General features: G+C 36.1%; 1 protein-coding gene across 1 annotated transcript; it reads right to left on the bottom strand.

Moving 5' to 3' along the window:
* Nucleotides 1-1,529: 1,529 nt before the first annotated feature.
* Nucleotides 1,530-25,602, bottom strand: LOC149414551 (serine protease snk-like). The gene is made up of 8 exons (XM_089643803.1): nucleotides 25,463-25,602; nucleotides 22,093-22,196; nucleotides 21,283-21,406; nucleotides 11,412-11,536; nucleotides 6,039-6,145; nucleotides 3,759-3,911; nucleotides 2,418-2,523; nucleotides 1,530-1,639 (listed from the first exon to the last, which is right to left on the bottom strand). The coding sequence occupies exons 1-7, from the start codon at nucleotides 25,542-25,544 to the stop codon at nucleotides 2,448-2,450; spliced, it is 771 nt and encodes a 256-aa protein (XP_089499929.1). The 5' UTR covers nucleotides 25,545-25,602; the 3' UTR covers nucleotides 1,530-1,639; nucleotides 2,418-2,447.
* Between the last annotated feature and the right edge of the window lie 1,393 nt (nucleotides 25,603-26,995).

The following is a 26,995-nucleotide window of genomic DNA, read 5'->3' as shown; positions in this document are numbered from 1 at the left end:
AATATCAAATATCAAATTATACATTATTATTTTGATATTGAAAAATATTAAAAAAAAAAATTTCAATTTACTTCAAGCACTTTATATTATGGATGTATCAGAACCAGAAAAAAATTCCAGAGTAAAATAAGAAAGTCGACGACTAGATTGTAACATTATTTCTTATATATTTTTTTGGGTTTATTTAAGAAACTCACATTTGTACTTGTAAATGATTTTACAATTTAATTGAATATAAAATAAACCATTTATTTTCCAATTTCAATCTTTTTTATCGTTACAGGTTAGGTATACCTACATTAGATATTTAAAGATATTCGTAAAAAATGAAAGAAAAGAACAGACGAACAATGAAAAATTATCGTTTTAATTTGGGTACATTGTAAGGAAAAATTGTTAAGTTTTTCGGGTACAGTGGAAATATCAATAATTAGGTATTCGATCCTGTATACATTGTATACTTGTACTTGAATGCATTGTATACTTGTACTTGTATGAATTGTAACATATATGAAAACCCGACGACGTTTTATTCACTGAACCGCCCCCAGAAAATAATAATAATAAGAGTTTATTCCAGAATGTATGCAGGGATAGTGCATATATACACTCCATGTTTTGAAATAATATGAATAAAAAAAATATTAATACATAGATAGGTACAAAGATTTTTAGTAAAATAAGTAAAACACAAAAAAAATAATAAAACAAAAAAATCTTTTCCGTCAAAGAAGGTAACTCGTTGCAACCTATCAAAGGATTCAAATCAAACTACAAACCTTACAGATTATTGCTATTTGAATCGCGCTGATGTAATTTATTTTATTATAAACATTAATAAATAGCATCTTTTTCTCGGGTTTGTAAGCATTTTTTATATTTCCACAATATCAGAGACAATATTATAAATTTTTCCCCAATATTTAGTGATCCTCCTTGTCTGGGAGACCTATCGGTCTTCGCCCCCTTATGTAGCAGCATAATTTGTAGTCAAACGCCAAGTTATTTTGGGTGCCGCATCACTCACTGCTCTTCTTATACTAATATTAAAGTGCTGGCGACATCGGGGCGGACACGGTGCGGTAGTTAGGGCACTACTCCTGTCCGGAAAGCCCGTCTTGATAGAAGGAGAGAGGCTCCTTCTATTACTTCTCACTCCAGAAGATAGGTGGAAACTTGAGTAGCAATCGGCCAACATGAGAAATACCCATCTGCCCACTGAGAGACAGCCTGGATTCTCACTGCCTGTAGTCCGCCATCAATAGGATAAGTTCCAGTGCCCACATGATGCCCCCACAGGTGGGACCTTAAAGAGTCGGCGATCTGTTCAATGAATGCCCGCTGCGTTCATTCCCCACAGGGGTTGATGGGGTTCACAGGGCGACGCCTGAGGCCCTAGATGTTCCCCTCCGATCCCCCACCATACGAAAGAAGAAGAATAATCGGGCCAGTGATGTTAGTCAATTTTCTTTGAATTAGAATTTAGAGGAAATCAATATAATAACAAAGAACTGAAGACAATACTCACGGTGGGTACTCCCCCCTCTTTGGTTCTGGTGACGCACATCTGCGTCGCGTTCCTGACTGGCCTGGTGATCACATCGGAACACTTCTCGTAGGAGACTGGTTTCATGCTCCACTGAAAACACATACAATGCCGTTATAGCGAGCAATTTAGTCGGATTGCTGCATTCTAATTGAATTCCCGATAGGGGGAGGGGGGGGTATATATGTTGTGTGGGTAATGGAATATGAATTATTATATTAATAAACTCACGGAGAAAGTGACGCAAGCAAAATTATTTCCTTGGTACCTACTATGTGGTATGGGTGAAAATGTTTGTAGGTCGAAGCGCAGATCAATATAATCAAACTATATTGAGACGAAAATTCTTTGGTATTTTCCTAAACAGAAATTTTTTATCACTGCAAACGGAACATTAAAAACATATTTTTACCGGCTAGTGGACGTTCGTCGAATTTAAACCCTGGCGTTGCAACTTCAAACTACTGCTTGCTAAGTCCTCCATCATTGCACAAGCAACATTTTCCACTAACACAAACATGTGAAAAAAATCCGAGTTCTTTGTCCTCAATGTGTATCATTTAGGAACATAGCCCCCAAACCAAGCTAACCTAGCCCCTAACCTAAATTGTATATATTCTTTTCCGAGTCCTGTGTCCTCAATGTGTACCAGCATCCCCACAAACAACATATTGTGCCTTAAGGAACTTATTTCCCATCGAGGTCTTATGACGACGCATTATATCTTTATCTGGCACTAATTTGTTTAGGGGAGGGAGGGCATCTGCCCCCCCCCTGCCAACGCCCATGATCTAATTTAATATTTTGCCAGGTTGTTCGATTACGAAGTTGTTGTCAGTTAAATAGCACTTCGAATAGACATGATACTAACCCTTGTATAAACGTTACTCTCCTGGGAAATTTAGGACAGTTGGTTTTCGTTGAAGGCCCCGCCCGTGTGGAGACAAGCTGGGAACACCACCGCGGAGAAAGTCACTCTGAAAAACGTATTAAAAATGATAACTGACATACTTATTGTGATTTAAATGTTAAATGCATGTAAAATAACTAATTAAAATATCAAATAGCCCGGAGCCAGCTAGACTATGGCATCCTTGAATGGGAAATATCGCCCTAATGTAAGACCACAATTCAGAATGAAACTTTGTATGAAATGGCTTTGGTCGTGTGTAGTGACCAGATATAAATATTGAGGTACTTACCCACCTTCTTCATCCAAATCTCCTTCCCACTCCCACTGGGGTTGCCATAGTCTCACTGGCTCCAGACGCTTGGTAGCAGTTGAGACTCTTGTGAGGTACTCACATAGAAAAACCTGACCTTATTTTAGTTCCTACTACTACCATTATTGCAACGGGAAATGCATTAACTAAGAAAGGACTGAATCAGAGATGCCGCAGGTCACTAGCGTACAGTCAGTAAATGCATTAACTAAGAAATGACTGAATCAGAGATGCCGCAGGTCACTAGCGTACAGTAAATGCATTAACTTAGAAAGGAATGAATCAGAGATGCCGCAGGTCACTAGCGTACAGTAAATGCATTAACTAAGAAAGGACTGAATCAGAGATGCCGCAGGTAACTAGCGTACAGTAAATGCATTAACTAAGAAAGGACTGAATCAGAGATGCCGCAGGTCACTAGCGTACAGTAAATGCATTAACTAAGAAAGGACTGAATCAGAGATGCCGCAGGTCACTAGCGTACAGTAAATGCATTAACTAAGAAAGGACTGAATCAGAGATGCCGCAGGTCACTAGCGTACAGTAAATGTCATCTGTCCTGATGATGGACACTCAAGTCTTACTTTTTCTCAATTATTGCCTCAACCCCATATTTATTAAAAGCTCAAATTTATAAGTGCGGTTATCAATGATAGGGCTCCGATTTCCTCGGTTCTCGTCCGGAACACATTGGAAACAGACTTGATACAATTGAGGAATGATTGGTCAATTGGGAAAAGACTAGAGACATGCCGAAATGCACTGGGAACGGGTTGGAAGTAGACTAGAAACAAATTGGAGAGACTCTGGGAATATCCTGGTAAAACAGACTGAGAACATATTGAAACAAACTGGGGGCAGGCTTGAAGTGGAAACAAAATGGAAAGAGACTGGGATAATGCTGAAACAGACTGTAAATAAAATTGAAAAATATTTTGAACAGCGTCAGAAAACTATGTTTGCTAGATTTCCACGCAGTTCTGTCTTACTTGCGATCCAGTTTTATGAGTCCAACGCGATTGTAATCCCCATCGGCTCCTCCAGAGTCCGGGTGGAAGGCCTTGATCATGATGGAGTAGACCAGGGAACGGTCCGACTTTGGACTCCAGTCCAGCCCGCCCAGTTTCACGAACTTGGCCAAACTGAAAGACAGCAAAACAACAAACAGTTCATTCCATGAATTATGAATTAATTATCGTCAAAAAAAATGTATCTACCCGATTTAAATCATCGCCATATGTACTTATTATGATGGGTTTCATGATAAAATGTTGAAAAACAGTGAAATGACGAAAAAAACAGCATCTTTATATAATTTAAAATGATTAACGGACATTTTGACAGCCTCGGGAGTCTAGCACAGTGAAATGGAAAACTTCACAATATCGGATCGACAGGCGTAACTACCTAAGATTTAACACCAATTTCCCGAGTACGTTCGCGCTATTGATAGCCAGACCGTTAGATAAATTGATAATGCAATATATTAGAATTCTATATACGGCGGTAACTTAGTTAGTTCACCCCCATTCCGTAATAAGTCAGTTATTTTGCATAACTCACGAAATTATCCAAAAAATGTGCATATCGGACACATTGGAGGCCGCGCTAAAAGTAGTGACTTTTGTCTACCGACTGTCGAAATCATATTTTGACCATGCTCGCAAATATCGCTAACTGATCATAGATGACGGATTTTGTCACTATCGTGTTGACATTATATCCTTCTTGACATTGCAGTGCTGCTAAATAGCAACAGACTGGGAATAGGCTGTAAGTAGACTGGAAGCATATTGAAAATAGAATGGGATTTAACTGACAGACTGGGAATAGGCTGTAAATAAATTGGAATGAGATTTGGAACACACTGAAACAGACCTATTGGAAAGATACTGGCAACATCATGGCTTTAATATTAGGGAAGCAATCCTACGATCAGCATCTTCAACAGCCAAAAGTAGATTCTCAGTACCTATACCTAGAGATGGCAAAATTTCGTTTTAACTAAAAACGCGAAAAAATATTTGTGTTTCGAAAATAGGGCATTTATAAGTTTTCTTTGCGTTTCAAGGCATTTGAAAGTGTTTCCAGTGATTTCTATTTCGCGAATTAACGCGAAAAACGTGATTTTGGCCGTATTTCAGCTAAATTATTCTATTTAGCGAAATAGGCGCGAATTTCCCGAAAATACCGGGTATTAAAATAATATGTGAGAATTTCAAATTTTTTTTTATAATTTTGTTACTATTTTATGTGTAAATATTTAATATTTTTGTAACTTAGGCTAAAATTACTTTTTGACATTACACAAATTGTGCGAAATAAATTACGCCTATTGATGTAAATCGCAATCTGCATTTGTTGTATTTTTGTTCGACCCGTACTTAGAGTTTCCTTCTTTATTAATTTAATATTAAAATTAATTATTTATAATCTTTCACATGGAAATACTTGCAAATGAAGGTTAAACATATATTTTACCAAAAATATGCGCTAAAAACATTCAGGAAATACACTTTTTTCCATTTTGCTACAAAACGCTAAATTATGCCTCAAAATGCTATAAAACGCGAAATTTCCAATTATTAATGCTAAAAAATCTGAAAATTAATGCTAAATTTTGCCATCTCTACCTATGCGCAATCCCAATACCAATTTTGGAGACCGGGCTTTCGCAGTAGCAGGCCCAACAGCTTGGAACAAACTCCCTTCACATTTGCCAAAGATCGACAGCTCATCCGAATTCAGAGAAAAACTAAAGACTCACCTTTTCAACTTCTCGAATCCATAATAATGACTTCATTTTTTTAGTATTTCATTGCTCAGTCCAGGGTTTTTCTCCTTGAATACCGACATTAATTTAATAACCATTTATTATGCATAAAATATTTTTGTAATATTTTATACCTTACCACTAACACGGGCAGAAAGCATAATTCTCTGTATTTGTAAAGGTAAATATATATGCTAGTCGTAAATCACTAGATTAAGCCGTAGTTGTAAGTCTTATTATAGCATTATTTTGTATTTCCTCGGTCATAAAAAATATGTATATTAAAAGTCTGTAAATGGCTAGACATTAATCTTAGTTATAAGCCACAAGTAATAAGTTACCTATAAGTGGGAGGTGATTGAGGTGATTTTCTCACGAAAACGGTGCCATACAAATAATCCAATCATCATTACTATCATGTGGCTGATGAGAGATGTCGGGTGATTAAATAATGTGAGGTTAGGTTACATAGTTAAACTGGGTGTGTAGTACTCACTTGGTGCAGTAGTAATCTGAGAGTACCCACTGATCGCTGATGAGAGATGCCAGGTGATGCCAGGCAAATCCCTTCTCGTTCATATCATCATCGTAGCTGAGCGCAGCCTGGAATTAAAACAAACAATACATTCTTTTAGCTTTACCTTTCTTCATTTCAATCTGTTAGTAGCCGAAGGGACGAGTGCTGTACGTTTTCACTGCGGTGTCAAGGATTGAATCCTCTGTCAGCTAACTGCTCCCGAGCGTCTGGAGCCAGTGAGACTATGGCACCCCTATCCGGGGCACGCTGCGAGGCTTTAGGGAGTGAGGAAGGGAATAATAGAGTTATTTCATCTATAATAATAACAACTGCTCCCGAGCGTCTGGAGCCAGTGAGACTATGGCACCCCTATCCGGGGCACGCTGCGAGGCTTTAGGGAGTGAGGAAGGGAATAATAGAGTTATTTCATCTATAATAATAACAACTGCTCCCGAGCGTCTGGAGCCAGTGAGACTATGGCACCCCTATCCGGGGCACGCTGCGAGGCTTTAGGGAGTGAGGAAGGGAATAATAGAGTTATTTCATCTATAATAATAACAACTGCTCCCGAGCGTCTGGAGCCAGTGAGACTATGGCACCCCTATCCGGGGCACGCTGCGAGGCTTTAGGGAGTGAGGAAGGGAATAATAGAGTTATTTCATCTATAATAATAACAACTGCTCCCGAGCGTCTGGAGCCAGTGAGACTATGGCACCCCTATCCGGGGCACGCTGCGAGGCTTTAGGGAGTGAGGAAGGGAATAATAGAGTTATTTCATCTATAATAATAACAACTGCTCCCGAGCGTCTGGAGCCAGTGAGACTATGGCACCCCTATCCGGGGCACGCTGCGAGGCTTTAGGGAGTGAGGAAGGGAATAATAGAGTTATTTCATCTATAATAAAGTACCAACACAGGAAGCCTTGAGGGATATGATTTCATTCAAGCTTCAGGGCCTGTTTAATAGAATGTGTCAATCATTTCAACTTTTGAATTCAGAAACGCCTGATGTCTCAAAAGTTGCGTCTTACAAATAAAATGAGAACTAGATTTAAAATTATTTTTAAAAAAATGGTTATAAGCTCGCTAAAATGCATTGAAAAACAGAAAAAAAATCCTAAAACATGTATTTTTAAATAATGGTAATTAATATATTCTTCACAATAATTTAACCTTTTAACGTTCGTTTATTATTAAAAACTGCGTATAGTTGACAAGAATTAAATAAAAAAAAATAAAAACAATATTATTAATGCAAGTAAATCTACAAGAATACCGAAAGTAACAAAAAAATTATAAAAATCCACTAAAACGTTTTCCATTGCCATTTAGTTTGCTTTAATTTTCAATTATTGGACTTATCAACTTAGTCAAAGATTATTGATTATGGGGAATATCGATTTCAACACTACGCAAAAACTTCGTAAAAAATATACAAGGGCGCAAAGGATTGTAAATCCGAATAAGTCACGACCTTTAGGAAAACCATCTACTCTTCTTCCGCTTCTTTCCAACAGTTTTTCAGATTCTGATGAGGAACCAGCGCTAAGTGATTATCATCAATCTGCAGTGGCTCATGATACATTATCTCCTTGAAATATACAATATTCGAAGATGAAGAATCCCTTGACGAAGTTATCTCAAATTTGTGATCGATATGGCGCATCACACAGAGCAGCAGCTGCCATTGCTTCTGCGGTTTTAAAAGATGTAAATGAAGCTGGTCCATCTTTCGTTATAGATCATAGTAGATTACAAAGAGCTAGAAAGCAAACTAGAGATATGTTGCTAAATAGCCGTAAATTGACAAATATCATAGGTTTATTTTTCGATGGGCGCAAGGACAAAACAATGTTTATTATCAAGAAAGGAAGAAAATTTTGTCGACGAATAGAAGTTGAAGAACACATAACGCTTGTGCAGGAGCCAGGATCAGTGTATCTCGGACACGCTACGCCATCATCTGGTTCTGCTAAAGACAGCGAAAATGCCATATGTTCTCTTTTGTAGGAGGAAAATCGTCAAATGGAGAAAATTGTTGCAATTCGTTGTGACGGAACAAATACAAACACTGGCCGGAAAAATGGAATCATTTCAAGAATGGAAGAGAGACTTGGAAAGCCATTGCAATGGCTTATCTGCCAATGAACTACCATTGCGACATCTGCTATCTTCATTAGATGGACCGACTAGCGGACCTGTAGCTTTCTCGGGAACAATCGGAAGAAACAATTGTGAGAACGTTAAAATTATTCGGTTTGTTCCCATTCAATCATCCATACCGGAAAATATAACAGAAAAATTAAGCACGGACCAAAATTATTTATATAATATGTTATTATTTTTCGGAATATTTTTTATTGAGTAAAACCTCAAATTGTAATATTTAAATATTGAAGACAATATTAGTGATTTTTTAAACGAAACATTTTTTATATAATATTTGTCTGGCTGTGTCAAAAGGTATGATAACTGTAGATTTGGCAAGGAAACAACCAGGGAAAATGTCTCATGCCAGGTGGCTAACAACTGCAAACAGAATATTACGGCTATATGTTGCAACGGAAAACCCAACAGAAAATTTTTCAGATATTGGCCACCTTTATTGTGAAAGTTTATGCTCCAACATGGTTTACCATAAAGTGCAATAGTTCTTGTATAGATGGAGCCCGTAATCTCTGGAAAATGGTTAGCATTTCCAGATATCTTTCAGCAGAATTGAAAGCTATTGTCGACCCCGTGATTCAGAGGAACGCATATTTTGCACACCCGGAAAACATTATTCTATCAATGTTAACTGATGACAATAAATGTATAAGGGAGCTAGGATGTAGATGGATCATTAAATAGAGGGCCCTTAAAACTTCAAGAGTGAGAGAGTTCATAATTCCAAAAATTAATTTCAACTGCAATAGCTACATAGAATTAATTGACTGGCAGGTCACAGATTTAATTCTGACAGAACCTCTACTCCTGAGCAACGTAAAAACGGACGAATTACTTAAATAGTGTGATGAAAGAAATGTAAAAAGGTTCGATTTTCCTAAATTTCCTTTGCCACACACAATCAGTGGAAAGGTGTGTGAAGTTGACCACAGAGGCGTCTTCTTCTGTTGCTGGTTACAATGCTAGAAAAGGTTATATTTACGCCAAGCAACATTCAAGAAACATAATGCCAAATTTTAATTCAAAGCAAGATTTTAAGAAATTACTGTTTTAACAATATGTTTTCATTCAATTTTGAAAATCCATTATTTTTTATTCGTTGTATTTTGGTCAAAAATGTTGTTGTACGTTATTGTTTAGTATCTTAAATTTAACCATAAAAAGTGTTATTTTTCCCTTTTATATTTTTAACAAACACATCACATTTGTTTAAAAAATATTTACTTTTCGTTCTTTGTACTTCAGTTATGGAAATAAAATTAAGTGTGCTACAAAATATAAAATATGGACCCATTGTTTTATTTTTTTCCCAAATCACGAAATCTAATTTTTTTCAAAACTTCCGGCCATTTTAGCGAGCTAATAGTGAAGACCAATTTAATCTTAGCAGGTGTTCCTCAAGGTTCCATATTAGGTCCTATTTTATATATAATTTATGTATCTTTTATTAAATTTATTTTTAAACATGTAAAACACTTTGTGTACGCGGATGATACTGCATTGGTGTTTTCTTGCAGTGATTTGCAATTATGTATTGAACTTTTACAAAAAGATTACATTGAACTTTTAAAATGGTCTCACGACTCTGGCCTAATCATAAATGCAAAAAAAAACTAAATTGATACACATTAGATCACCAAATGCCAAGGTAAATACTATTATACCCGAAATTAAAACACACAATTCAGATTGCCTACATGTTGGTATCCCTGCGTTGTGTACATGTGAAAATATTGAACTTGTTAAAAAATATGTTTATTTAGGTGTTATTATTGATTGTTTTTTCAAATGGGATTTACAGATAAATAAAGTCTGTGAACGACTGAGATCTATTATAAGTAGATTAAATAAATTAAAATTTTATGTTCCAATATGCACACTTCGAATAATTTATTTATCACTAGCTGAATCTATCATAAGGTATGGAATTACAGCTTGGGGATTTTCCTCTAAAACAAATATAAATCATGTTCAATCAGTTCAAAATTCTCTTGTTAAATTATTAGCTCATAAAAGTTTATATGAACAAAGGCATAATGTTCCATACCTTTATCAAAATCTGAAAATCCTCTCGGTAAGAGCAATTATGTGGTATAAAATAATTTTTCAGCATATAAATAGCCCTATGTACATAAATCGACTGGAACACACTTACAATACTCGTTTTACATTAAATGAAGGACTAATCGTACCAAAGCATGTAAACAAATATGGACAAAGAACGCTAGACTACATGATACCAAATTGTTTAAATATGTTACCTGCAGAAATCAAAAAATGTACAAATATAAAAATAAATTTTTTGTTGAAAAATTGGCTAGCTGAAAGAAATAGTTTGTACTAGACTCTAATACAAACTATTTCTAACTGCATACTAGACGGCCGGCGTGGTCTAGTGGTATACGCTTTTGACTACAGATCCGAAGGTCGCGGGTTCGAACCCGGCGTGCGCAAATAAATTTTATTTGATTGATTTGTGTTATTTCACAATTAATTAATTAAAATAATATATAGTATATTTGCGGCACGTTCCAGAGTGGAAGATACTACCAGTATCGCCCTGGTGTAAGACCACCATTCAGAATTGAAACGTTGCTTGAAATGGCTTTAGCCGTGTTTGGTGACCAGATCTGAATAGCCAGGTACTTCCCCACCTTCCTCTTCCCCATCTCCCTCCCCTCCCCAATACCCTCAGCCTCACAACATACCCCAATTGGGGATGCCATAGTCTCACTGGCTCCAGACAGGAGCAGTTGGGACTCTTGTGCGGTAATACTGTAAAAAAAAAAAAAAAAAAAATACGCTTTAATTGTTTTTTGTTTTTATTTTTATTGTATTACACCTCTCATGATATGAATGTATACATTTGATATAATCTGTTTAAGTTCAAAGCACCCAATGACAAACTACTTTAAAGTAGTTTATTGGGACTTTTTGATTTTTTTTGTATATTATTTTGATATTTAATAAAAAAAAAAAAAAAAAAAAATACCTTACATAAATTAAAAAAAATAAATATATATATATATTTTTACGTTTTCGAATAGCTACAGATCATACGCAACTTTTGAGACCCCAGGCGTTTAAAAATAAGGCAATTTTTTTTCTCTCTATGGAGAGCGACACACGCTACTGTTTAACCTTTGGTGATGCTGTGTGGAGGGGGATTGTTATAGAAGTTACTCACCAAGTGCGGGAAGTCTCCGGTGACCACTTTCGTTTGGTTCCAGGCGGGTACTCGAGGACAGATGTCCCCCCTGGTCCAGTCTGTCACATTGCAAGGAAAAGCCACCTCTGCCAAACTGATGCAGTCTGAAAGGTAATTCATATGGATGTTATTATTGACAGGTTGATTGTGTTAATCATGTAAGCACTCAGTTCGCTATCTCCCATGTTTACCTGTTCCGCAATAGATCCCCCAGAAGGCACGAACCTCACTAATCGCATACAGTGAAATCACAGTTAGTCGCTTGGATTTGTTCTTCGTAATGCAAGAACGTATTTTGCCCTTGTTCTCAGTATCCTAGTATAAAGCTCTATTATTTGGGCCCCTACTGAACAAAACCATATCCCAAAAATAGAATATAAAACATTCCATTCTTGTTCTTAGCAGGAATGCAAGATTTCAACATCTTACTTAAACTAATCACATGAAATATACTTAATCCACTTATATGTCCCTAATAAGTCTTCTAGTGGAAGATCCAATGCACTTATTCATACTACGAAAGCGAGGACTTGTGCCTATCAGAACGTGCCAATCAACAGAGCAACTCAACTACTTAAGGCCCCGTAGTAACCGTTCAAAGATGGTTTGAAAGGGAGACATGTAAATACGAGTGTTAGAGGGAGCGCGTTAAAGTTAAAAAAACGATAATAATTAACCGAGAATATTTAATAAAACCCGACTCGTTTGAAATAGAGCAAAAATTTGTAGAAAAATGATTTAGTTGCATTAAAAGAAACACTGTTATTTTTTTCATTCCTATAACATATTAAATAACGGAAAAAACATTATAACGCATTTTTTCAAACAGATCATTGATTCAACTTAATGACAATAATATGCGACGATTTGCATTTACGAGAAAAATAGTACTGTTGAATATTATTTTCGTAAATATTAATATTCGCATAAAACCTTATATTTGACAAAACATTGTGAAAGCTATTCGATAGGTAGGTACTGCCAATCTAAAAATCACTAAACCAGGGGCTTTAAACGTCGGATCCCCTTAATTATAAATTAGGTACGAAAAATGAATTGTAAAAATAGAAAAAAAAACTCCTTATCAGAATAACTCTCAAATTATGTAAATAAAAGAAACGGATAATATAAGTACATTAAACATTATTACATTTTATTATTATTAAATAATTTATTTATTTATTATTATGGCTTTTTATAATTCATATTAAAAAAAAAATAAAACCCGGATCTTCAATTTTTGTTTGGTTAATGAGCTCCACTCAGAGCCCATGTCATCTTTGGGGATGCTTTGAGGGGTGTTTTTTAAGGAAAGAAAGTTGACGGAGATCTGGGAAGGAAAAGTATGAAGGGGGTGTAGGAATCACGTGTCCATGGGTCGAGAGAGTCCTGCTGGAGAGATAAAAAGGTATCCCTCAATCAGTCTCTCCAAATTCGGCCCGCTACACGGTAGGTGGGCAGATGCATCCGTTGTCAAGACCTAGACAATCCTCGCCCCATAAACCCGGGCACCCATGCTAAGTATGAAGGGGGTGTAGGAATCACGTGTCCATGGGTCGAGAGAGTCCTGCTGGAGAGATAAAAAGGTATCCCTCAATCAGTCTCTCCAAATCCGGCCCGCTACACGGTAGGTGGGCAGATGCATCCGTTGTCAAGACCTAGACAATCCTCGCCCCATAAACCCGGGCACCCATGCTGAGTATGAAGGGGGTGTAGGAATCACGTGTCCATGGGTCGAGAGAGTCCTGCTGGAGAGATAAAAAGGTATCCCTCAATCAGTCTCTCCAAATCCGGCCCGCTACACGGTAGGTGGGCAGATGCATCCGTTGTCAAGACCTAGACAATCCTCGCCCCATAAACCCGGGCACCCATGCTAAGCTACCAAACGTAACGAACCACTTGGAGTGACCTATGGCTGAGGTGTTGTCACTAAGTTTAATCGAAAGTTTTGTGAGAAGAATGATGCCATCATGATTGTGAGAAGAATGATGCCATCATGATTGTGAGAAGAATGATGCCGTCATGATTGTGAGAAGTATGAAGCCATCATGATTGTGAGAAGAATGATGCCATCATGATTGTGAGAAGAATGATGCCATCATGATTGTGAGAAGAATGATGCCATCATGATTGTGAGAAGAATGATGCCATCATGATTGTGAGAAGAATGATGCCATCATGATTGTGAGAAGAATGATGCCATCATGATTGTGAGAAGTATGATGCCATCATGATTGTGAGAAGAATGATGCCATCATGATTGTGAGAAGAATGATGCCATCATGATTGTGAGAAGAATGATGCCATCATGATTGTGAGAAGAATGATGCCATCATGATTGTGAGAAGAATGATGCCATCATGATTGTGAGAAGAATGATGCCATCATGATTGTGAGAAGAATGATGCCATCATGATTGTGAGAAGAATGATGCCATCATGATTGTGAGAAGAATGATGCCATCATGATTGTGAGAAGAATGATGCCATCATGATTGTGAGAAGAATGATGCCATCATGATTGTGAGAAGAATGATGCCATCATGATTGTGAGAAGTATGATGCCATCATGATTGTGAGAAGTATGATGCCATCATGATTGTGAGAAGAATGATGCCATCATGATTGTGAGAAGAATGATGCCATCATGATTGTGAGAAGAATGATGCCATCATGATTGTGAGAAGAATGATGCCATCATGATTGTGAGAAGAATGATGCCATCATGATTGTGAGAAGAATGATGCCATCATGATTGTGAGAAGAATGATGCCATCATGATTGTGAGAAGAATGATGCCATCATGATTGTGAGAAGAATGATGCCATCATGATTGTGAGAAGAATGATGCCATCATGATTGTGAGAAGAATGATGCCATCATGATTGTGAGAAGAATGATGCCATCATGATTGTGAGAAGAATGATGCCATCATGATTGTGAGAAGAATGATGCCATCATGATTGTGAGAAGTATGATGCCATCATGATTGTGAGAAGAATGATGCCATCATGATTGTGAGAAGAATGATGCCATCATGATTGTGAGAAGAATGATGCCATCATGATTGTGAGAAGAATGATGCCATCATGATTGTGAGAAGTATGATGCCATCATGATTGTGAGAAGAATGATGCCATCATGATTGTGAGAAGAATGATGCCATCATGATTGTGAGAAGAATGATGCCATCATGATTGTGAGAAGAATGATGCCATCATGATTGTGAGAAGAATGATGCCATCATGATTGTGAGAAGAATGATGCCATCATGATTGTGAGAAGAATGATGCCATCATGATTGTGAGAAGAATGATGCCATCATGATTGTGAGAAGAATGATGCCATCATGATTGTGAGAAGAATGATGCCATCATGATTGTGAGAAGAATGATGCCATCATGATTGTGAGAAGAATGATGCCATCATGATTGTGAGAAGAATGATGCCATCATGATTGTGAGAAGAATGATGCCATCATGATTGTGAGAAGAATGATGCCATCATGATTGCGTCGATTTTTGTCAAATTATCGGACTGTCCTTTTATAAAACCACTATCTGTCATGATGTAGCTATTTACTTATATGTTTTATAAAAACAAATCGGTTTAGAATGCAATTAAATCAGCAACGGGAACAAAAACACCTACAAGTAACTTGACGCGAGGACGTTGTGACGTCACAATCTCGGCAGACAATCGTTTATTGGTATTTGAATTTTCATACAAATTTAAAAGTAAAATATTTAGTTTTAATAAAATGTTTGGGGGTTTCATGTACGACATTTGCTTTATTTAAATTCTTTATATATATAAAATACATTGAAAACACTAAATTAAATACACTGCACGTTACCTATTCTACCGTCTGGAACCTACATTACAATATTCATGTACAAGCTATTGAAAGAATAAAAAACGTTGTAAAATGGGTATTCCAGCAATTTTGTTGAACTTCAATACACCTTTAAAAGGTGGCAATATTTTTAAATTGTCGGACAGAAGGATTATCACTGACTTGGTATTATGTAAAATTCAAAATAATGCACTTGATAGTCCAGAATTGCTCGCATTGATAAGGATTGCACTACGTCATTCTAGCATTCGAGATTTATTTCAGTGCTGAAATTGTGGGACTAACTACCATATTAGGTATTCCCCATTGCCTAGAATACTAATAGAGTGATATAATTATGACAAGATGGTGGACATCTACAATAATATTTATAACTGTGGTGTATGTGTGTAAGGGGGACAGCATGAGAGCGAGACAGCGAGTACGAGACGTATATAAGAGATCGTATGAGCGGGAATGAGCCTCTCAGTCCAGAACCGTGATAGTCTTCTTTCAAATAAATATTATAATACAAGCATTGTTATTATTGAGTATGTAGAGTTCACATACGTTACAGTGGCGCAGCACGGTAGTTCGTAAATTATTAAAAGTTTACGGAGAATCAGATGATTCAAGAAGATTATTCGAATTTTTGGTGATCACAGTATAGTCTGGCGCTTTTGGGCGTTGGATCGCTAAATTTTGAAGGAAGAAGAAGAATAATAAAAGGCTATCAAATTGGAGAATTCACACGCAGCCGAGGCGAGCACGCAGATCGGGCCGGGCAAATTGCGCGGTAAAAACGCAATTTTACACGTGTGTGGGAGCCGACATTGCAACATTTTGTCGAGAGTACACCGTTACACGGGGTACGCAGAAGATCCAGGATCAAGATCGGCATCAAGGGTGAATTGGCCGGAATCCGGGACCGGGGTTCTGTCGCTACAGCGGGAAGGAAGACCTTGGAAGGTGATCGTGTCCGCAGCTGAAGGGAGACGGAGCCAGAAAAGGGTGCTGAGACGTTGGTGATTCACAGGCTCAGGGCAGGGGCTCGGAGCATAACCTCTGGAAGGGCTGAGATACGTATATTTTATTCAACTTGTTTCAGTTCTTCTCCCAATGGAGGCGATTTGTAAGAATTTGGGGACGTTCTGTTACAGAACGGGAGACTGGTCATTGTTCAGGGAACGATTGGATCAGGCCCTCATTTTAAATGATGATAAGTTGTTGTCACCAGAACGCAAAAGAGCATTTTTGCTGAGTTGCCTCACGGAAGAAACTTTCTCTCTATTATGTGATTTATGTTTTCCAAAAAAGGTTTCTGTTTGTTCTTTTGAAGATTTATGTAAATTATTTGATTCACATTGCAAACCAGTTAAAAATATTTTTGAGTCTCGTGAATTATTTTATAAATGTAAACAGTTTCCTAGCGAATCCGTTAAAGATTACGCGGCTAGATTGAGAGGGTTAAGTTTATCTTGTAATTTTGAGCTGAGATTGGAACCATGTTTAAAGGACATATTCGTTATTGGGATTTTTAATGAAAAATTGAAACACAAGCTATTCGTAGAGGCAATCAATACTTCTTTTACGGATTGCATTAATCTAGCGGCGACGTGGGAACATGTTGTGGCTTTTAAAAAAGTAAATCCGAATTTAAATGTTGTTCATAAGGAAAGCGAGTATTTCCATAAATCCAGGAAAGATAGTCCTTCCAGGAATAAAAATTCAATGCGGAGTAAATCACCGGTTAATGGTACGTTAAAAACTTGTTTTTTGTGTGGAAAAAAAAATCATTTGCAAAGAGATTGCTGGAAAAAAATTTTGTGTAATCATTGTAACAAATCGGGTCATCCTAGTAATTTGTGTAAATACAATAAAAATTATGTAGGTACTAAAAATAAACGGTTGAATTCGGTGTTCGTGGTTAATAATAATGTGGGGCCGGAACCCACATATATAGATTTGTTAATTGGTAACATAATATTACAGGCGTTGGTAGATACGGGAGCTGCGATAAACGCGATACCATATGAAGTGTATTTAAGATATTTTGTTTCTTACGATTTAGAAAAGTATAATGTTCATTTGTCAGGGTATGACGGAACGCAGTTAAATGTTTTAGGTAAAGTGAATTTAGAGGTGTCATTTTTAGGTAAAAGTGCGAAAATACAGTTCGTAATAATTAAAAATGGTAATTCTACAATAGTTGGTAGAGATTTTTTACAAGTTTTCGGTATCGGATTAAGTGGAATAAATTCTGTAAAATTCAGTGAGATTAATTGTGATAATCATCTTGTTTTTCGTGAAAGTTTAAAGAAGAAATATGCTCATGTTTTTTCAGAAAAATCGGGTAGGCTTAAAAATTATGAGGCAAACATTGAAGTTAATTCGGACTTTAGGCCAAAGTTTGTAAATCCGAGGCCATTACCTTTTAGTTTACGTGAGAAAGTAGAGATAGAGTTACAGAGAATGTTGCATGAAGACATTATTGAAAAGGTAGAAATAAGCGATATTGCAAGCCCGATTGTTGTTGTAAAAAAGAAAGACGCTTCAATTAGGATTTGTACTGATTTCAAAACAACATTGAATCCTATGTTAGCGAAGTTGAAATACCCACTACCTCGTATTGACGATTTAATTTCATCTCTGAATGGTGCAAAATATTTTGCTAAGATAGACTTACGAAATGCATTTGGACAAATTTCATTGAACGAAAAGTCTAGAAAATTATGTGTGATTAGTACGCATATAGGTTTATTTGCATATAAAGTATTGCCTTTTGGCAAGCACGAGTCCGGCCATCTTTATGCAAGTCATTACGGCGATAGTTGGTGGACTTAGGAACGTTCGTGTATTTTTAGATGATCTACTTTTATTTGGGAATTCTAAAGAGGAATTATTTTCTATTTGTGAAGCAGTACTTAGCAAGTTAAGTGATTGCGGATTAACTATTAATGAAAATAAGTGTTCTTTTCTAGAAACAGAGATAGAATATTTAGGTTATAGAATTTCGCAGAAAGGAGTTATGCCTTTAGAAAATAAAATATATGCTATTACCCAAATGAGTGTACCGAAAAATGTTTCGGAACTTAGAAGTTTGCTGGGAGTTATTTCCTACTATAGGTCTTTTATACAGAATGTGTCAGGTATTTTGTCTCCTTTATACCAATTGTTGAAAAAAGGGATAAAATTTGTATGGTCTCAGGAATGCAATATTGCGTTTGAGCAAGTTAAGAAACTGCTGACGTCAGACAATATTTTGGTGCATTTTGACCCACAATTACCTATCAAGCTAATTACAGACGCGAGTGAGATAGGTATATCTGCTATTATATGTCACGTATATGAGAATGGCATGGAAAGACCGATTGCATTCGCTAGCCGTTTATTGTCAAAAACGGAATTGAGGTATTCCATTCTAGATAAGGAAGCGTGTGCAATAATATTCGGTTTAAAAAAATTCTTTCAATATTTATATGGTAATAAATTCGTTCTAACTTGTGATAATAAAGCTTTGGTACATATTTTGAACACTGAAAAACAAGTGCCAATACTAGCGGCAAATAGGCTACAGCGCTATGCGTTGATTTTGCAAACATTTGACTATAATATAGAATATGTCAAGTCGGGTGAGAACAAAGCGGATTTCTTATCTAGATTGCCGGTTAATAGTAATAATAATTTAAGTGATTGTATCGACGAGGTCGACGGTAGCGAATATTTCTTAAATTATATTGGTAGTCTGAACGTTGATAAGATTGAATCGGATTTTTTAAATATAATTGAGGCGAAAACGACAATTTCAAAAGAAACGATGAAGCAGTTTTCGATTAAAGATGTAAACATAGCAAGCATTATTGGGTTCGTAATCAATGGTTGGCCGGATAAAAAGTTTTTAAAGGATGACTTGTTAAAATTCTGGTATTTTAGAAATAAATTATCGACTTATGACTCGTGTTTATTTTATAATAATAAATTTGTGGTTCCGAGGGAATTAAGGGAAATCATATTGAATTTCATACATCAATCGCATTTAGGTATTGTTAAATCTAAAAATCTTGCTCGAAATTATTTTTTTTGGTTAGGTATGAACTCAGAGGTAGAAGCAACTGTGAAGCAGTGCGTTCGATGCTTGGAGTGTTTACCCACTCCATGTAAAGTTGAGTTACAGCCGTGGCCAATCAGTGGATTAATATGGAATAGATTGCATATTGATTTCATGGGACCTTTTGGTGGTTACAATTTTTTGATAATCGTTGATGCAACTACAAAATGGATAGACTGTCACATCGTAAATAAAGTAGATTCGTTTTGTACAATAAAAGTTTTGAAAAGATTATTTTCTAATTTCGGAATTCCGGAGCAGATAGTAAGTGACAATGGTACAGCGTTCACTTCAACAGTTTTTAAGGAATTTTGTCATAATTTTAATATTAAATCGTTGACATCTCCTGTCAACCATCCAGCTTCTAACGGACTTGTCGAAAATGGGGTTAGAACGGTAAAGAATTTTTTAAAAAAAATTATGATAAATAATAAATTGCCTGCTGATTTTGAGGATAAACTTTTAACATTTTTGGTTGATATTAGGAATACGCCTTCTATGTCTACGGGGATTGAACCTAGTAAATTAATTTTGGGAAGGAAAATTAGATCAATTTTTAATACAATCATTCCAATATTAGATAATGTTGAAGGTCAAGGTTTTAAAGGGATTGATAACACGATTAAAGATAAGATGTTATTGAGTCAGCAAAAACAAAAAAAGTATTATAGAGGAAAAAAAAATTAAAAAGTACTTTGATGTTGGATCTAAAGTTTTAACCAGGGATTTGAGAAGTGATAAAAACAAATGGATTTTAGGAGAAATTTATAAAAGATTGGGGAATAGGGTTTATTTAGTAAAAATTATGTCTACAGGACAAGTGTGGAAACGCCACCATGATCAAATTTCAGAGAGGAAGGTTAGGTGGGGGGAGAGTGACAGGTCTGATGATTTGCTGGACCTGGGTCCACTCTCGGACGTGGACATGACCAAGTTTCCTAATTCCTCTGATTTTTGCAGGTCACCTACACCTTGGGAGGGGAGGTTACGCCCTCGAGGACAACGCCCATGCTACACCGAATGAAGAGTCAAGAACATACATAATTACATATAAATTGGAAATTAAATACATAATGGAAATAATTAAATATATTTGGCTTATATAAGTTTGTAAAAATAAAAAGATGTAATTATGATTTAAGTGTGGGGGTGTGGTGTATGTGTGTAAGGGGGACAGCATGAGAGCGAGACAGCGAGTACGAGACGTATATAAGAGATCGTATGAGCGGGAATGAGCCTCTCAGTCCAGAACCGTGATAGTCTTCTTTCAAATAAATATTATAATACAAGCATTGTTATTATTGAGTATGTAGAGTTAACATACGTTACAATAACTAAATAAATAATACGAAATAGTGTTATCTGAAGAAAATTAGTTATGCATAATATTGTATAATTCTCAATATGATATTCAATTAATCTTGCAAAAATTGCGTTAGTTAAATAAATAACTGAAAATGCCATAGATCCGCTGGCACCGGGCAGTTGATACCCTAGACGTGGCTAGGTGATCTCTCCAAAGCGTTGTTCCAATGATGATGACATAGTGAGTATAAAGGCCCTTCATTGAAGGTATTAAAATATTAAGAAAGATATTACACGAAGTACCATCAAGACAGTTACAATTCGACTACTGGGTGCACCAAATTCCCTGCAGCACAGATAGGACAAGCGATGTTGGTTGCGTGATCACCTGCAGCTAATGATGGACAAGCGGGGACTGTCATCACGAATCATATGAGTCGGGGTGTGTCTTGACCTCCGCCGAACCCGCGAGACTGACTTACCGAACCCCTTTCTTCGTTGGTTTGATCTACAGCCCTAGACGTAGCTAGGTGGTATCTCCAAAGCGTAGCTCCGATGATGATGATGATAACAATAAATGAAACGTTTTAGAAGTAAACTTACAGTCTCTGGCATGAGATCCTGTCCGGGGAACTGTCACCAGAGATTTGTTCAGAGGTGGACAGGCGGTTTTAGGACCTTCGTCGGGGCAACACACTATTGCTACTGTACCCTCGTAGGAACAGACCTGTAAATAATGATAAGTTAAGAGCATTTAAATACCCCATATTAATTAGCATAGAGAATATAGATGTAATATGCATGAGAAGTTGATTGCCAGAGATCTCGTAGGAAAGGTGATGGCATGTCAATTTTCTGATAAAGTTTTAGTCATTCAGAATATATGAAAAACACGTGTTATTTTCCTAATAAATATCATGAAGGATTTCGACAGTTTCAATATCAGTAAATGTATGAACACGTGTTCCGCCGTCCTCATAAAACATTCGTTTTTAACTGATACCTTTTGATGAACTCTGTCAATTATAATTAACAGTAGGTCGTGTGAGGATTGTGGAGATACGCAAAGAGTGCAAGGCTGATGTAAGCGTAGTGAGTAATATCAAAAAAGGGACGCTTAGATGGTTTGGGCATGTAGAGCGAATGAGCGAAGAAATTAGTGTAAGGAGAATATACGATGCAAATGTGAATGGTAGCAGAAGTCGGGGACGCCCGAGGAAGACATGGCACGACCAAGTGAATCTGATACTTGAGTAGAACAATAAAAGAGTATGTATGAGACGATGTATGAATATGAATGAGGCAAGGAGTGTGTGGTGTGACCGAGTTGTTTGGCGGTCCGTCCTCTCTGCCTACCCCTGCGGCGTGATGGTTAGTTAGTTAGTTAACAGTAGGTTTTCTCCGTGGTGTTACCTGTGGGGCGATTCCTTCGAAAGCGTCTGCTAGAACCGTCGGACACTTGCTGATGTGAGTGCAGACCCCGGCTTTGCCAGTGCTTTCCAGTAAACACGTTTCTTCTGTAACAATCCGAATATCAATAACTTAATAATAAGAATGCATCTCAAGGCCGAAGAACAAGCGCAGCCATAACGCAACTAGTAATAATCCAAGCAACTAGTGCGCAAAACGAGAGTAAAGAGACAAATCTCGCTCAATTAGAGTTGACCCAAGTCACTAAACAACTTTCTTACAGATACTGTGCTTTGAAACTGCATCCTAACTGTAATCTACCTAAGGATCGGCTAGCATCGGCTGTACTCGTAACCATTCGGGTACAGCCGACACGCTGTCTCTGTCATGTGGCTACGTACCGCCATCTATTGAAATACCTTAAAACTACATTGACTGGAATATAATGAGTTAGATCTACACACTTTGCTGACATCTGGTGGGCGGTATCGTAACTACAATCAATAACACTACACTAACCTACGGAATTATTGACAGCTTTAATGGTCGAGGGGTTAGGCCCTGGACTAGCATCTGGCGGTCGCGGGTTCAAATCCTGGCGAGAGCAAGTATATTTTATTTGATTAATTTGTTTTATTTCACAATTTACTCATTCAAAATGTTTAGATATTTAGCATATTTGCGACACGTTCCAGAGCAGAAAAAACCCTCACTTTAGATGTATTTGGTGACCAGATTTAAATATCCAGGTACTTCCCCACCATCATCTTCCCTATCTCCTTCCCCTCCCAACTATCTTTAGCCTCACAAATACCCCAATTGAGGATGCCATATTTTTACTGGCTTCAAATGGTTCGGAACAGCTGGGACTCTTGAACAGTATTTACTTTTTAAAACAATTTTTAAGGATACGCTGGCAAACAAGAGAATAACATAATGTCTATCCATTTAACGATAAGTTTCATATTTATTTTATTTCATCTTTTTTTCTATAATTTTATTATTATTTTTATTTTCGGGATTAAACTTCTATTTCTTATTTCAATTTTATTCGAATAACGTTTTTTAACAACCTTTGAAAGTTATTTACTTAGAATTATTGTCTAAAATGCCATTTAAATACATTAAAGTACAAGACTGACACTAACTACATGGAAAGAAAGGAACATTTATAAGATTAGAAAAGAACAAGAAAAAAATAATACAAATCAGTATTTTAAATTAGTACATATTAAAAGAAATATAAAATAAACATAAACAAAAACCTATTATGCAGTGATCTCATTAATTTAAGCACTGCTAAAATGTTTAATTAGTACAGGTTTATATGTCAATAGAGACATATCAATTCTTGACAGGCCAAGATGCAAAACAAAACTGCAGGATAGTTAAAATGACCCGCTAACAAAGCATAAGATTTACAATAAAATCAAACAAACTCTAGTAAAATAAAACACTCTAGGGAACCTTGATCTAATGGCAGGAACTTGAAAGTGAATAAACATTAATAAATCAGGACTATCTAATTAATGTGACGTTTGGTCGATTTGACCCTAAATATATAAATTACATAAATTTGCTTTGTTTTCATTGTTACAGATACTGTAGACATATCTGTATACACTTCGGACAGTGACTCGTAATAAGAATACCGTATACCTAATGCGCTAGTAATATACATAGTTGACCAAGTATTGAACCTTGACAAGGCCATTGCTCCTACTAACAAGTTCTGTACCCTAAACTGCTCTGGCGGGAAACCCTGAAGGTCGCCTTCCTGGACCTTTTTTATAAAATATATATGATATAAAACTCCGTAGTACATTATTTTGATGTATCGAATAAGGTTTAGATCAGAACTAGTAATGTCAGCGCAAGAGAATATTTTTTACCACTTGATTACGCAATATCGACTTTTCTCTTCTTTCCATAAATATAATATGCATGTTTTATCTATATACATCTTCGGAAGAAATTCTCTAAATAATAATGAAAACGCTATTAAAATCCGTTGCGTGGTTTATAAGCACTAAGCACACAAACAGACGCGGAGAGCGACTTAGTTTTATACTGTTTATATTTATATATAATTACATTTTGCTAACCAATGAAATAATAATGCGTAACCTTCAATGAATACGAACTTTCCAATAATAAGGCTTCTTGATAATATTAACTCCTCGGACTAATTTGTTCGGTTTTGGAAACAAACAGCTATTAGCCGTATTTTGTTTTTCGCACCCTCTTGATGTTCGGATTAAACGAAACCGGTCGGTCAACATATTAATAAAAAAATCGTGGTTTTTAATAAAATAATTGTTTTATTTTATTAAATATATAATTACTAAATTTTTCCCTTATTATTTAATATCTAATAATTCGGAGTGCTAGTTTTAGGCGATTATATCAACTGGTACGATTTGAAATTATTTGACTACACATCAAAAACAAAAAAAAATTAAACTAATATAAAATATGAAATAAGTTTAAAGGTATTTAAAAATATATATGTTTGCAGTATTATAAAACTCTACACAAATTTACCAACACACACCTACACTGCAAGGACGAAAATTTAAAATCTGTCGAACATCCCAAAATTAAATACATCTTTTGGTCTGAAAAACCTTATAAACCTTATTTCAAGCAAACCTAAAACTTATTATTTTTTTGGTAAACTAATGTTTTAAGACAAGGTTTTTTTTTATCCATAGCACAAAGGGTAACAATTATTTTACAAGCAATAATTATTCGCCTGAAACACTCATCCACATTGAAAAATCTCCTGATAAAAGATACATGACGCCAACGGGACTCGAACCCGTGTCCCTTCGATTTCCGGTCGACAGCTCTGACCACTGAGCTATGGCGGCTTATCTCTTACCCGCGAAATTATTCAATATAATATACTAGTGTTTCATTCAACAATTACTGCTTGTTACATTGCTACTTGTTATAAAATAAAGTTGGTTGTTTTCTGGTGAAAAAATGTAACAAGCAGTAATTGTTGAATGAAACACTAGTATATATTGAATCATTTCGCGGGTAAGAGATAAGCCGCCATAGCTCAGTGGTCAGAGCTGTCGACCGGAAATCGAAGGGACACGGGTTCGAGTCCCGTTGGCGTCATGTATCTTTTATCAGGAGATTTTCAATGTGGATGAGTGTTTCAGGCGAATAATTATTGCTTGTAAAATAATTGCAAACCTAAAACATATAAGAATTTTAAAAAAACATTTGAAAACGATATCAAAATATGACTAACTCAACATGAAGGTTAATTATAATGTCCGCACAACAATCTGTCCGCCTCGGAACAGGAATACCTACTAGATAGTGAATACCAAGTAGAATTGAATTAATAATAGCGTACCTTGTTTCTTATATCCTTTGGCTTCATTGAAAGATAAAACCAACAACGATATTATAACAACAAAGCACTTTGGCAAGGTCATATTGAGTATTATTGAGGTATCGGTATAACTGGTGAACACAACTGTGAACTGACTCTAGAACATCGGAGACTGACAGTGTGGTACTGACTTTATCGTGGTCGGGCGAACATAAACTGGTTTGGTGTTTGAGTTTACATGGGTGGACAACCGACATTAAACATTTCAATTTTAGAGATAAAAAAGCTGCCGAATTCCGCTGCACGCTTAGTATGGAGAAGGATTAAACAAATCACTTGGTTTTAATTTAAGCCATCTGGGAGGGAACTCATTTGTAAAATCAGAAACTACGGATCATTATTATTTAACTTTTTTATATCAGAGGGCAAGATTAGCAGGCTATTCGTAACCCAGGAATTTTTGTCAAAATACGGTAGTAAAAAGGTAATGAAAAATAAAAAGGAAAAAAGAGAAAGAGAGAGAGAGAGAGAGAGATAGAGAGAGAGAGAGAGAGAGAGAGAGAGAGAGATAGGAGGGAATAGAACGAGATAGAGAAAGAGAAACAAACAGAAAATGTAAGAAAAACTAAAATAGTCTATTTCGAACCTGGGAAAGTTTTTTCTTAATAGTATTAAAGAAAAAAGGTAACGGAAATTAAAAGAAAAATAAATAAAAAATAAATTGAAAAGAAAAGCGGGAGAGATTGAGAAAAAGAAAAAGATAAAGAGCAAACAAGATAAATAAAAATGGGCAATTTGCAACCTTGTATTACTAAGAATGAAAATTAAGTAAACGAAACGAAAAATTACACAAATATTAAGCGAAAGAGAAAGAGAGAGAGAGGAATAGAAAGAAAAAGATAAAAAGCGAAGGTGAAGGAGAAAGACAAAGAGAAAGAGAAAGGGAAATAAAGAAAAAATGAAACGAAAGAAATGTAAGAACAAAAAAGGCAAGGAAAAATAGAAGGAAAAAGAAATGGAAAAGAAACAAGAAAGAAGGAAGAGATAGAGAAAGACAAAGACAAAGATAAAGAGAAAAAAAGATTTATAAAAATAGGCTATTTGCAACTTCGTAATATTTCTCTTAATAGTAAGAATGAAAATTAAGTAAACGAAAAGAAAAATATAGACAAAGAAAATAAGGAAATGGTGGGTCACCCCTGCTTTGGTCAACGAAAAATTTAAAGTTCCGACCTGACTGGTTTATTTGATGCACTCGGAATTGCGGCAGTTCTAAATAAACAACAACAACTATAGTTACGTCATGTCAAGGAAAGTCCCATCGACCATCGGCATTATTTATTTCATTATGCATTGTAAATGCCGTGTAATTTGGTTGATTCAATTTGGTAAATGATTTGGTAAATATTCGGAAACGCTGGCCACGTTCTTTTCAATCTTTTGATGTACCTTACCTTTAATTACGTAAAATGAAAATTCCCTCTCATTGAATGGGATGACAGCTATTTCATATAATTTCTGTAAATTGGTATCACTGATTCTACATAAGTGAAT

The sequence above is a fragment of the Hesperophylax consimilis genome, chromosome 20 (assembly GCF_061612785.1).
Source record: "Hesperophylax consimilis isolate HC1 chromosome 20, BYU_Hcon_1.0, whole genome shotgun sequence".
Classification (NCBI taxonomy): Eukaryota; Metazoa; Arthropoda; class Insecta; order Trichoptera; family Limnephilidae; genus Hesperophylax; species Hesperophylax consimilis.
This window is presented reverse-complemented; position numbering and strand designations above follow the sequence as displayed.